Source organism: Parasteatoda tepidariorum, chromosome 6 (assembly GCF_982258835.1).
Source record: "Parasteatoda tepidariorum strain Cologne lab strain chromosome 6, Ptep-v5.0, whole genome shotgun sequence".
NCBI lineage: Eukaryota > Metazoa > Arthropoda > Arachnida > Araneae > Theridiidae > Parasteatoda > Parasteatoda tepidariorum.
This window is the reverse complement of record NC_141760.1, coordinates 12,366,349-12,381,066: the sequence shown is the minus strand read 5'-3', so window position 1 is coordinate 12,381,066 and position 14,718 is coordinate 12,366,349. Positions and strand designations below refer to the sequence as shown.

At 27.1% G+C, this 14,718-nt stretch overlaps 1 protein-coding gene across 4 annotated transcripts in view; it reads left to right on the top strand.

Annotated features, from left to right (window-relative positions):
* LOC107441660 (unconventional myosin-Ie) overlaps positions 1-14,718 on the top strand; it is a 153,934-nt gene that overhangs the window by 64,332 nt on the left and 74,884 nt on the right. Inside the window, exon 1 of one of the 4 annotated variants that reach the window (XM_087165418.1) lies at positions 6,901-7,075. The exons of the other annotated variants lie outside the window; for them this stretch is intronic. Within the exon in view, the coding sequence (XP_087021544.1) occupies positions 7,028-7,075 (48 nt within the window). The 5' untranslated portion in view covers positions 6,901-7,027. Of the gene's footprint in view, positions 1-6,900; positions 7,076-14,718 lie in introns of those variants that run through there. 4 annotated transcript variants of the gene reach the window in all.

The following is a 14,718-nucleotide window of genomic DNA, read 5'->3' as shown; positions in this document are numbered from 1 at the left end:
TAAAATTTTAATTATTAAAAAAAAATGTATCTATATTCCAGCAAATATTTACACTCTGAAAAGAAAAGAATAAGTTTTCATTCTTTTCTTTTCTTTTCATGGTGGTAGTTAGAAATTTTTCATAACTGTTAAAACAATTATAAATATATATATGAAAATTATATATATTTCTTTTTTTAAAAAAAATATATTCCTGCAAATATTTACACTCTGATAAGAAAAGAATAAGTTTTCATTCTTTTCTTTTTATGGTGGTAGTTAGAAATTTTTCATAACTGTTAAAACAATTATAAATATATTTATGAAAATTATATATATTTCTTTTTTAAAAAAAAATACCTATATTCCTGCAAATATTTACACTCTGATAAGAAAAGAATAAGTTTTCATTCTTTTCTTTTAATGGTGGTAGTTAGAAATTTTTCATAACTGTTCAAACAATTGTAAATATATAAATGAAAATTATATATATATATATATATATATATATATATATATATATATATATTTTTTTTTTTTAAATACCTATATTCCCTGCAAATATTTATACTCTGAAAAGAATAAGTTTTTATTCGATCTAAAAATTCAACTTTATGTGCTTAGTAACTCAGTTTTAATGGCAATGATACGTATTTTCATTGCCTTTTTTTTAAATATTTTGATTTTTATTCTTCTTTTAGAATCAAAAATCATAACTGTAGCTGGGAGGCAATCTGTTCCGTTTCACTGAAGTCCATTTAGTAATGTTAACCGTTTGAAGCGCATTTTCCTCTTCCACTTCTTGTAATTCCAACTATTTTTGGATCGCATGAACGAACAACTCGATTACGAACGCGATAACTATTATTCTTTTGATACCTTCAGCCAAGATCAACTAATCATTTCCACGCGTTATTCCAGTTTTAGTAAATAAACTCAAATTATATGAGATATAAAATGTATCGTCTTCTTCCTGATAAAATTTTTGTTATTTTTTTTTATTTAATCCTTTATATGAATGGTTATTTTGATGGATTTAGGCGTGATGGCGAATCTGATAGACATTAACTGACTTCGATAATTTAAAATGAATCGCCTTATGATTACTTTTTAGAGCGTTGCTTTTACGATTTTCGAGAAAAGGTGACAATAATAATATCGAAACGACGGAATAAGGCGTTAGGTAGTGTATGATGATATTGCAATTTTATAAAGAGGCAATAAGGAAAATGATTCGGCGTGTGTGAAATTGTTTTTCGAATGTCATCTGTTTTTTATGGCAAAATTTCTATTCCATTAATGGCGTTACATTTTATTCTCTCATTTTTATTTAAGCTAGTTTTTTTTAATTTATTTATTCAAAAGGAAAGCACCATTTTCTCTGCTTTTCACATTTTTATTAGCTTTCCTGTTTTACGGGGAACAATTATTACTATGAAGTAGTTCACTTTTGTTTTCATTGCATTTTCTGTATTTTATTTCGTTTTTTTTTTATTGCCATAACCTAGTTTTATCCTAAACTTTTATTAATATTCGAAGAAAACGTTTTTATTTCAAGACATGACATAATAATTATTTTGTTAATACCAGCTGATTCATTGTTTGAATACCTTTTTTTTCTTCACTTTTAGAAGTCTTTATGCGTATTTAAATTATTTTACTAACTCTTAATAAAAACAACCAGTATTTTATTTTATTTTTTTAAATATCACTCCTTTAATTTTTGTCTATTTTTATTTTACACATTTTAGTCGAATATGTAAATTTTATGTTATTATTTATTTTAAGCGTAAAATTATGTAAGGAATCGAAACATAAATGTAAATAAAAAATTATTTTTGTCTTTTAATAATCATTAACTCTCTCTAATGTCAAAAATACTTTCTGGTATAAAATCCGAGTGGTTTGCTAATTTTTATTTAACAAGTATATTATGAATTAAAAGTTTTTTTTAATTAAAATCATTTTATATTGTTAATATTTGTTTTGTAATGAAGTAGCAATGAAAATACGGTATAAGTAAATATTTATTGGCTTCCGGAACACGCAACAGCATATTTAATTCACTATATCTGACAATGAAGCATAACGCATCGTATAAAAAGCGCAAATAATGCAATTAAATAAGCTTAGCTTTTTTGTGCATTCAGCAGGGGTAGATTTAAAAAAAATTTAATTAGTGATCTGAAATACCAGTAACTCTAAGAGCTATAACTTGTCAGCACAATTTCTCCTCTGGTCCATTTACATTTACTATGAAAAATATTTGAAAAGTGAATAAAGTATATAAATGTTAATAAAAAAAATTACAATGTAGGAAATTAACTCTTTTGGACGAAAACACAGACCAAAGAACAAAATCGAAAATCAAAACAGCGTGACATCTCCTTTACATTGGTTGCTGGTTCGGGGGACCACTGATAATTATTTTATGCTGGTCCGAATCATATTGAAGTGGCCCCGAACTAACGGACAATCGTTAATTTCGTGGCCTGCAGTTTAAAAATACTCTTAATTCTTTGGATATGTTTGACAATATTTCTAAAAAAAAACATGCTAAAAGTGCTCCTCATAGAAGAATTTTTATTTTGTTCTCAATAAATTTACAACACTTTTTTTTGTTTTTAAAATTATTTTTATTAGCCTTGCGCGAAATTATAAATTTATAAAACTACCTAATGAAAAAGAGACAGCTTAATGACGGTTTTTTTGAAATGCCCTTATTCGTTGAACAACGTGGCATCGTTTTATTTCCCCGGGAATTTATACCTAAAATTCGAATAAAAAAATTTGCAAAAAATAATTGAATAAAACCATGATACTTGATAAATTAAAATGAACATGATTGTAGAAAGAAAAACATTCACGATTCGTCTATTGTTTTAATTCACCCGTCATAAAAATGCCCCTTTTTTCTTCTAAAAATAACACGCATCCTCTATTACCCTCCCAAAATACCCTCATCATAATTTGACCAGAGGGCACGAGGAATTAACTCTCTCTTTTGGAATTTATTGTACTTATTGTTTTAAAAAAGATGACGCATAAAAAATACCCTTCTGTGAGAAGGGCACTTGGAATATCCTTACGAGTCCTTATTCTTTCATGTAAGTATTCTTGATGGCTTAATGATGATTCCTGTTGAGAAGTAGCACTTGCAAAATGGCTCTTTCTGTTAAATGACCCGAATTCTTTTGTTGTTGAAAAGATTTTCTAGTAAAACGTCTTATGCCGCTATCAAAGCTTTTTATAGGTGGAAAGTGTTGTGGTGAAAAGTTAAATTAGTCTTATCTAACAATTTCCAGCTTTCGGACTGGTTTGGTTGCAAGTTTTTTTTTTTTTTCTTTGTTGTAAGAATTCTATTTCATAAAATTTTAAACGACTGTACTTGTAAGAATTAAGATCTTTAATTAAAATAAATGGTATGTTTTATAGATTTGTGGAATATCCGTTTATCCATCATGTTCTTCAAAATTTTTTAAAGATGGTATTCGTAAAAGTAAAGATGTTTTTTTTTTTATTATTTATTTATTTTTTAAAAAAAAAGTGTTTGTGGCAAACTTATGGATTTTCAATATCAACTTTCCTTGATGATTCATATAACGAAATATCACTAATATAATGAACCTGACATTCATTAAATGACAAAAAATAAAATGGGCAGGCCATGTTATCAGAATGGATGAAGATCGTTCCTCAAAAAGAGTTTATAATGCCAGACTAGTTGGCGCACGGAAAAATGGCTGGCTGAATTTGAGATGGATAGATTGTCTAGAAAAAGACCTTTTCGTCTTAAAAACTGGAAAGAGCTAGCAGGAAGATGGTTGGCCAGGAAAAAACTTCTTAAGAAGACCAAGGCCCATCCTGGGCTGTCGAGTTATTGATGAGGATTCGTAATAGTAAAGATATTTTTAAAAAATAGTGTTTCTAGTAAATTTATGGATTTTCAGTGTCAACTTTCTTTGGTGATAGATTTTCAGAAAATCTGTTTTGTCGATATTTTAGACGAGTTTGACATGTATCATTTTTTCCTAGATATGCATTTACGTCTAATTATTCAATAACAACCACAGATTGTTTTTATGTCCTGGAAAAAGTTTTGCAAATTGAATTTTAACGAATTTTGTGAAATTTTTGCAAATGGCCTTCTGATTTCGGACTAAACTGCTTTTGCCTGTACTAAAAAAAAATTGAATAGGAATAAATGCAAACGATTTCATTTCTACTTCTTTAATGAACACCCGTATTTTCATTCATAAAAAAATTGCATCATTCACTAGCGTGCAAAGTTGCACCGAGCAAACAATCAATAGAGGTATCTGAATACATTACATTTTTTATAAAACTTATTACTTATTTTAAAACATAAATAATATTTTTTTTTGATTTAGAAACATATTTTTTACTTCGTAATAAATGGGAATTAAAATTCTTCATTATAGTGTGAAAATCCTGTGAGAACACAGAGAAACAACTGCCTCAATGAGGAGTTGCACTTTCAATCTTTTTATGCGTTACAAAAATAAATAAATAAGCGTAGTTCAAAATTGAAAACATATGAGAAAAAAAAAAGCTTCATCATATGGAACTATTGACAGTTTTTGAGGGTTTATAATAGACAAGGAAAATTTCCGAAAAGAACCGTAGGTTTATGGGCGTAATCCAACCTACCCGTTTTACCCACTCCATTTATTTAAATAATTGAACTGGTTGAAGGGCATTGATCTGCTCATAAATGTAGTTTTTTCATGATACTTTTTGCAGCTTTCAAATGCTTAAACTTATGGTTGAAAATAAATAAATTAGGCACTACTAATAATAATAACTGTAAAAAGAAAAAGACCAATAAACGTTTTGATTGTATTTTAACCAAAATTCATTTTAAATTAATATTTCAAACTATAGCTTTCGAGCAATGGTCGGAAGTAGCGCTCTACAAGTAGCAACGCTACTGTAGTCGCTACTTTTTTACGTAGTTTGAAGTGTAGTACGCTACTTTTTACAAGAAGTAGTGTAGTGAGTAATGCGATACAGAAAAACAGTAATTTGTAGCGATTCCTGGCAACTACTTTTAGTATTAGTTAAATAAAGAAACTAAGTTCAAACGCAAAAAATTTTTTTAGTCTGATTGGTGCAAATTCTTCGCGGTCCGTCAACTTACGCAATGAGAATGCCACTGTGTCCTAGCGTTAATAAGATCTACGTCTGATACTGAGAAAAATCGGTCCAGTTGTTACTGGGAAATCCAGTTTAAAAAATCTGACTTTTTTAAAATTCGATTTCACAGGAACTATAAAGTACATTTTTGTGTCTGATGTCGCACTTAAATTATTGCCTGCATTAATTAAATAACATACAAACAAATTAAATAGCATTTTCAAACAAATAGATCTGAGTCAAGATGGCTCCGGGGATAGAGCGTTCGTCTCCCAATGATGTGAATCAGGTTCGAATCCCAGCAAGTGGCTGGTTGATACGAATTCTGTTCCCGGCTCGCATCAAACGCAGTGCTGATGCAAAATATCTTCAGTGGTAAATGGTTCATGAGTTATAACCACTTAAGGTAGGGGGGGGGGTGAGGTATTCGTGGTTTTCCTCTCCATGAACACAAATGCGGGTTAGTTTCATTAAAAAGTCCTAGTTTGTCTCAATGTTTGATTCGGGAGTTTCCTTGTCTTCTCGGTTCAAAATTACAATGCTGTGGGGTTGAACATTGATAGTTGTAAAATCAGAATTGGGTCGACTGTTCAACATCAGTTGTAAATAAACAAATAGACGAACAAGATGAAAATTATTTTTCTAATCACACTATAATAATGAATTCATGTATACAAGTGAAAGGAAATTGAATTAAATTAGAATTGTATAATCCTTGCAAACATTCAAATGACTGCGTATAGATCAATAAATTTTTGAAAAAATTTCTAACTAAATAAAGATATCTAAAGACTGAGCTTTTAAATTACCGTTTATATTAATTATTCTTACCCTCGTCATAAATGATTGAATACGGCATCATCATTCATTAACATAATTTATTTTAAGTAGTAATAAGACTATCAATTTAGATTAGCTAACAGCAAATTTTTGGTAAAAAAATTGTTTTGTTGCGTTTAGATTGAAAACTTTACCTCTCCCCTATTTTTTTTAATTAAAAGTATTTATTTTCTTTATGTAAAGGTGGGTTTCTCAACACACAGGCAACCAATTTCGTCTTTTTTGCATCATACTTAGTTTTATATCAACGTTTTATTTCGTTAGATTGAGTACGTAATGTTATTTAAGTTTGGTGCCATGCTCTTGTTCAATTTAAAAATATAAAACTAGTTAGTTCAATTAACCGGAACTATTGTACGCACCCTTCTAGTCTAGACTGCATGTGTTAAAAAAATAATAATAAATAGTAATAATTTATTTAATTCATAAATATTAATTTAGTTCATAAATATTCACTCAATAATTTATGCTGTGCTAACAAATTACAGCTAAATTTGAAACTTTTCAATTCTTATATCATAGCAGTCCGGTAATGTTTTTTTAAAAAAAATTTTAGTTCGATATTTCCGCCCAGCTATTTTTAGGTCACATTCTTAAACAATTTTTTTAAAACCTTTTCGATTTGTTTCGATCCAATGTTTACCTTGAAAAATATCGTTTTATCTCTCTCTATCTTTGTATAAGTCGACTAATACCAAATCCTTGGCGCGAGCCCTTCTTTTGTAGAAAACAATAGAGGCGGTATTTCGAACTTTTTTTGTGTGTGTAAGGAATTCCATTGCATTGAGGGCCTGATGATGATCAGGGGAAAAGTAAAGCGTGGGTGCCACGGAATCTTTTTCACCTGCCCAAAACGGAGATGTAATGGAGTGCGGCACCTAGCGGAGGTCATTTATTTGTATTATTCTTTTTGATCCGCGGTCCATGACTGAGGGAGATCTCTCTTTCTACTTTCAGTCTGGCATAAGCCATCTCGGTTGTTGTGTGTGCGTCACGGATTCCCTTGGATTTGTAATTTAAGCGCGAATCGGCTTTATTTTAGTGTAGTGAAATGAAAAAGAAGAGGGGTGATGAAAACGATGGATTTCGAATTAAACAAGTAAGAGATATTTTTTCGAAAATTAGACAAAATTCCCAACTTTTTTTTAATAAGTGAAATTTACTGTGTTTCGTAAGAATATTTTTTTAAGGAAAATAAACGAGTGTTATTTTTGTTAGTAAATATATTTCAATATTTTTGATTTTATATTTTTGAAATTTACAAACTAAATTTATCAAATAAATGTCATGTTATATTTCAAATGCTTATGCATTTATTTTTATGAATATTTTAAAGTGTTATGAGTATCAACATTTGTTTGCATTTATCGGTACGCTTAAATTAAATGTATGTTATTCAAAATTAAATTTCTATTTAATGCAAATTGACAAAACGAATTTTGATGAAATGCTGCAACATTAGTTAAAAAATTTTAAAAATAAATGGGAAAAAAATATGAATTTTTGATCAAAATTTTTTTTTACAACTTTAATACTTCATTGACAATGAAGTATTTTGAGAGGAGTGTTGCAGCGTATCCACTGTTCTGAACAATAAATTAGGACTCGTGAGGTAATAGTTTTCTGCAAAACAGTAATAATTTTTCAATTGCACCCTTTGCCATTTTAAAAGGATGTTCCTAAAACTGGGAAATCCAGGAAAATGTCAGGCGATTTGACTTAAATACTCAAAAAGTCAGGAAAAATGAATTCGAGTTGGTTTGCACCTGAGAATCGATGTGTTTTTTTTTTTCTGAAAGAATTTAGTTTTCTTTCTTTTATTTGCATTTATTTATTTGTGTACTTATAACTTGAATGGCAAGTATGAGTGTCTTCAATTTAGATTTTGTATTTAAAAATATGAAATAATTGAAAAGTTATTTTTCAAATTTTTTCCACCAGTTTCAGAAAGATCAGGAAAATTTCATAAAATTAGAATCAGAGGAAAGTCAGCAATTTTTTTTTCTTCTGTGTTAGTGGCCACCTTAATTTAAAAAATAAAAAAAAATGTGCATTTTTAATTTATTTACTATGGCTATGATTTCAATGGAGACGTTCTAAGAAATTAAAAATCATTTTTTTCCGCAATCGAAAAAAAAAAAATTTACTGTGTGAAAAAAATTTTTTTACCTGTATAAGTTTTGTTATACAGGTATAAAGAGGTTTCGCTACAGATGGGTGATCTTTCCTGGAGGTTTCACTGTACCACTAATAATAAAAAGGTTAATATTATTACTTATTTATTACAAACTCATTACTAAATAAATGAAGTCTATTTTTTTTAATCAAACTAAGAGCATTAATAAATTGCGTTAGAGAATCAACTTGTCGAATGAAAAGTAAATTAATTTACATATAAAAAAAAATATTAAAAAAAATAAAAAAACATTTCCAAACATAAATTTTTCTTGTCAGAACAAGTATTTATTCTTTATTTACGAGTAGGTATCTTAATTACACATTTAATAAGCATTAAAATTGCTCTTATTGAAATATATGTTCATAAAATTAAACGAGTATAATTGAAATATATTTACTGATAAAAAAGCAGCAAATTATATTACATAGTACAATGGGCACAATTAAATTTGAAAATGATATGAAATGAATAATGAAAAATTATATTATAATTTAAAAGTTACATTCTTATCCACATTTAAACTCTTAAAAAAATATTTTTTATTTATTAACTTATTCATTGATTTTATGAATAAAACATATATTTTAAATGACATTTGGTATCAATGGCTCATTATCACATTCTTTAGTATATATTAGTTAATGGAGTGCTGTATATTTTCAAATATGTCTAATTTCCCTTCAGTTAAAGTTCATCTATATTAGGAGCGTTATTTTTAAAACATCATGGAGCTTTCTTGTCTACTTTCGACTTTTAATGTCATAGAAATAAATTGTATTCAAGATTTCAACTATTGTCGTTTTGTCAGTGCTTGTGGAGAGCAATCCCTGAGAACTGATGCGGAAAATGTCAAGAAATATTTAAAAAGTTTTTTTTTTTTTTTAAAAATGCGTGGTTGGTATGTTTTTATAATATTTAATTGAAAAAAAAATCATTGATTTGATTTACATGATTTTTTTTTAAATCACAGATTTATCTAAAGAATATTATGTATCCAAGATTTAGCAAATGTAAAGAAAAACTTGTAATAAATTTATTAATCAGTCCTGAATTTTTGACGGCGCTAAAGTTTAGCGGACATGGGCGATGAAATGTTTGGGATACCGCCCTTTTCCCCCAAGACCCTCTCTTTTTGAAAATTGATCCTTTGACAGGACTTGAGATTCCCCTGATGTGGTGCATACCTTCATGAAAAACATGTCTGAGGGGTACAGAATACATACTTTCCCTTTTATCCTCTTTCATTGAAACATTTTCTGCTCTTCATCTCTCTCTTTATGAAGAAGTGAAAGAAATATCCATAGATGAATGCCAGGGGTCTGTCCAGACATTTTGTGAAAGGTCCGGTTTTTGTGAAATTGTGAAAAATTACTCACATTCTTTCAACCAGAGTCCTGCTTTTATGAATTTGTGCAAATAGGGTCCGGTTATTGCGAAAAACTTTTTCAAGGAGTTTTTAAATTGTAAATAGATACAAGATTATGCTCAGCCCTGTAAAATTACAATAAAAAATTAAATTTTTAAAAATAAATAGCAATTGCTGCTTTTAAATTAGAGATGCAACATACAAATATTTGGTATTTAGCCTATACTGCTGCACGCAAAATATTCATTTCGGACGAATAATGGAAGAATCGTCTGCCGAAGACAAAACTTATTCGTTTACATCCATCTTTCTTGTTTTCTGCCCTGGGAAGGGTTTCTTCATTCAATTAACAAAACAATAATGAAGATAAACAAATTTGTGAATGGTGCGATTAAAATAAAAGTCATTTTGTGAAGGGTCCGTGTTTATGAAAATATATTTTGTTCTAAACTGAATGCAAAATGTTTCCCACTCAATAGAAGTTTTTTTTTTTTTTAAATCCATTTTCCCAAATTTCACCATTTTTTTTTTCTTAATGAGAAATAAAAATGTATAATTTTTCAAGCTAACAATGTATTTTACCTTTTTAGATATGTATATGTTACCGGCAATGCTTAAAACGCCAGCTTTCTTTGGAATATTTAGATATTTTATTGAATGTCTGGCGTTTTTACTGAAATGGGCCATTCAAATATTGCGTAGCACCTAACGGGGGGGGGGGCGGGTTATTTCTGCTGATGAGGAGGGAGAAGTGGTATGAACAATTCTTGTTTAATGCATTAAAATCCAACTATTTTCAAAAAATTTCTGAAAAAGCAAAATAAACGCAACAAAAATTACAAACGGAAAAAATTTCGAATTTGGAATTTAAAAAAATTTACTCTGGGAAGAAAATCTCTATAAGTTTCATAGATCAAGAATTTCGTCCTCAAAGAGATTCCTAAAGGATATTCGACTTAAAATTGCTATAAAATGAATTAAAACATAAATTTCGTTTAATGCAAAGTTATATTTTATCATTTATGCATGGAACATTTATTTATCGAACCATTAGAGTCCCAGAACGTGAAGATCCGATCAATAGGATCAAAAGTTACTTGAAATCAGGGTTCGTGATTTTTTTTTAATTAAATCGGATTTTTTTGTTTTTTATTCAAATACACTGTAAAAACTTTGATTTATGACTAAAAAATTAAATTAATATTATTAAATTAATATAATCAAAATTAAATTAATATAATCAAAATTAAATTAATATTAAAACTATATTATAAGAATATTTTAGAAGCTCTAACTACCTAAAACAATTTTTCATTATAATACATAGCTTTGAATGCATATCTGCCATTTTAAAACAAATGCATGATTGAAATTTTAAAGACTAGATGAAATAGAGAATTTGAAGAATACTTTAACTATTAAAACAAAGTTTCAATTACCAAACCATAATTTTAATTTAAAATTATGATTTCTTTTTTTTCCTCTTGATTTTTAAAATGACAAAATAAGTGTTACAGATTGTGTTTATAAATGTTCTATATAAATTCATGTATAAATTGTATAAATTCATCTGAAAATAAATAAATATTTAATCTATATATTTTTATATTAAAATATTCATTTTTAATCCTAAATCAAAATAGATAAGTTAAGCTGAAAAAATTTTTTTTATAAAAATCTATGTACTCATTGAATTTTTTTTCACAAAATTTCTTCATAGAAAATCTGATAATGTCAAAGATACTGTAAACATATTATGAGAAAAAAGATGCTTAAATGTTTAAACTGCACTTTCAATTTCAAGAATCAAAAGATTTTTAAAAATGTAATTTCAAATGTGTTGGAATTTAACACATACCATGAAAGAAAGTAATTTCATTAGCTAAAATAAATTAATTCAGCAATAATAAATTTTAAAACTAATGCACCAATTTATTTAAAATAAGTTTTTAAACTAAGAAAAGAAATAATAAAAGTACCAATAATTTAAAACACTGTTTTCTAACTTTTTAAATCAATATAAAAATAATCAGTTGATTTAAATCACGCTGATTTAATTAAACAAACCCTGCTTGAAATGGTCCTTTTTATGCGCATTGTACATTGTCCAAAAACTATGCTTATTAAAAAAATAATAATTGGTTTGTAATTTAGAAAATTTTTCAAATTAAGAAAACTAGTTTTAACATATTTTATGGCAAATAGGAATGCGTGATTTCCTATGTAATTAAACATTAAATTAGAAGACGTTAATGTGATGTATAAAACCACTTAAAAAAAATTATGGGCTTTTTTTGTTTTCGTGTGAATCACTTATCTGCTTGTGAAAAAGTTAACGGTTTGGAACACGCAATTTAGCATTCTGCATCTAATTATGTTCGCTATTAAAATTTGACTAATCCTATTAGTTGAAGTGTTCATCGTCTTCACTTAATATCAAAATTCTCGCTCCAAATAATGTGAAATATTTTAAAAATATCGAATATTTGTATCTTTACTGTGTGAAGAAAATATTTTTAAACAACTTTTTTTTTTATTTATAATGGGCTTTAAATGCTCGCGGTTCATCGCTTTCGCTCGTATATTCTAATTGAAATAATCCTCTTTACAAAAAAACTATTACTTAATGCTAATTTTTTAAAATTATATGTTGCAAATTTGGCAATCCAAAAATTCCTTCTGTTAAAATAAACTTTTTTTTCTTAAAAAAAAAAGTTCAACGTTTATAAATACTTTTTTTTTCTTATTCTTTTATGTGTGCTTAACGAATGAGTGAAAAGTGGTGATAAAACTAATTCCAATAAATTGTCCATTTATCGTTTGAGTTCGTTCCGATGTAAAGAAGGATAACTTCTTATTTATTTTGTTTTAATTTTAATCTTATGAATACCATGTCACTCTATCTTATTTCACCATGGGAAATTATTACTTGTTCCAAATTTTAAATACATTTCATTGATAAAAACCAAGTTTATTCTAAAGAAAATAACTAGGTTTTTTCCCTGTGTTTTATCAGGCATTTTGAATAAATATTGCCAAATGAAAAAAGTGCGTCGAATTCATCGGAACAAAACTTTAAAAAATATAATAATTATTTCAGATGGAGAAAATACTTAAAAATCAGCAAGCACAGAATAAAAGTTTTAATTCTTAAAAAAAGAAAAAAAAAATCTTTTTTTTTTTTCAAATAGCAAATTTAAAATATGGAAAAATCCTTTTATTTATATTATTATTAAATATTTTTTTGAGTGATGTTTTTCAAAAATGGTCACCCTTTTATCCTGGAACAAGGAGTCATTTCCACTTATAAGGAATTTCACAAATCATTTGTGTCTCAAGCTCTGCAGTGGAAGTTGCAGATTATCAAGCTGCAGATATCTGCAGATTATTTTTGAATCTCAGTTCTTTTTTTTTTCTTTAAAAAAATTATCGAAATTAAGTTTGTTATCAAGAAAGAAAAAGAAAGATATTTCGATTCTTAACGCAATTAGTTTTTTATTGTTATTATGTTTTTCTACATTTATTACAATTTTATGCGGCCTTAATTTAATTTTTGACGATGCAAAAGAGAGTAAAGATTATTTTGAAGGGAGGTGAGGAAATTATTTGTAAATGAAACAGATTGGGACTATTCCCTTGGAGTATGCGAAGACTATCTGAACTGTGGAAACACTTATTAAGTTATCTAAAAAATAATTCGCAGGCGTGTAAACTAAAGAAATTCTAGTTAAATTCCTTTAGTTAGCTGAAATTTTTTTAAATAAAAATATTTAATTTTATTTTTAGTAATTTATAAAAATTCTGATCGCTTGCCTGCAAGGTTAAGAGCAAATTTGAATTTATGAAGATACTGTTACAAATGAACTCAGTTATTTCTGTTAAGTTGAAATGAAATACCTGAATTTACAGTTAAAAAGAAGTAGTAAAATAATTTAATGGATTTATTTACCCTAAAAAACTGAGAAGGTATTTGCAAGTTTTCCTTAAAATAAGTATAATTTTATTTGTTTCCTGATTTTTATGCCATTATTATTTTTACACGATAACCGAAACGCGGACAGGTCATAAAATCCTTTTATTGAAATATTCAAACTTCTGAGCTCAATTCCATTCATAATAAATGGGAATGATTTATTTTATACCCTTCCTCTTTAAATTTTGATGTCTACATTTTGTTTTGATTGATAGAGATTTATTTCTTCATCCTTATGTTTTATTTTTAAAACCTTTCACTTACGTAAAAAATTTTAGAAAAAATTCTTTATTCAAAACATAAAATTTCGTGAAATCAAAATTTTTATTGGTTTCTTGAAAGATGTATTTTTGAACTCATAAGAGAAATAGAATGATAACCTTTTGTTAAATTTAAAAGTAGGGCTGTTTATTTCATTTACCATTTTATTAACACTAAAATTTACCTACTCAAAACTTAGGTAATTATTTTTATTATTTAAGATTTTTTTAATGTAAATTTTTTGTATGAAATTTCCGAATAATATTGCATTAGTAATTGATGTTTTCAGGTAGTGAGTGAATAGAAAAAAATTTAACGTGACGTGATATTGAGCTTTGTATTGTGTTGTATAAATCAAGATAGCATTTACATCGATTTAAAAAAAATATATATTTTCATTTTTATTTCAGTCATATTTGAAATTTCAAAATCTATATGTTACATATTTATGAATCAGTTTAAGTATTCACATTTGACAGCATTTGATTATAAAAATGTGCATGCTATTATTGGTAAATATCAATTCAGTATGTGAGTTCACTTAGCGTATATATTTAGTATGAGATTTGTTAATTTAAATGTATTAATAATTTTAATTATAATATTTTAATAGTTCTTTATATAATTAGGTTATACTCTACTCCTTTAAGCAAAATAATGATGGAAAAAAGTTTTTTTTTTTTCTAAATAAATTCGTTAAATTTTTTTTCTTCTTCTAGTTGTTTCTTTTTAGTTTCAGTTATTTAAAAATGATATTCTGAATTGCTTGGAAATTAATGTGATAATATTTAAGCAAGATTACGGTTGTAAAATGTTTAAAATATTGCTTTAATATTTGATACTTCTTTTTGTAAATGAGTTTATTTCATTTCTTCCACATGATTTGGAAGAAATCTATTTCTTCCAGAGTGTTTCTTTTTATAGTATTTTCCGCTATTTTTTACTTTGTGAAAGGAGCTTGCT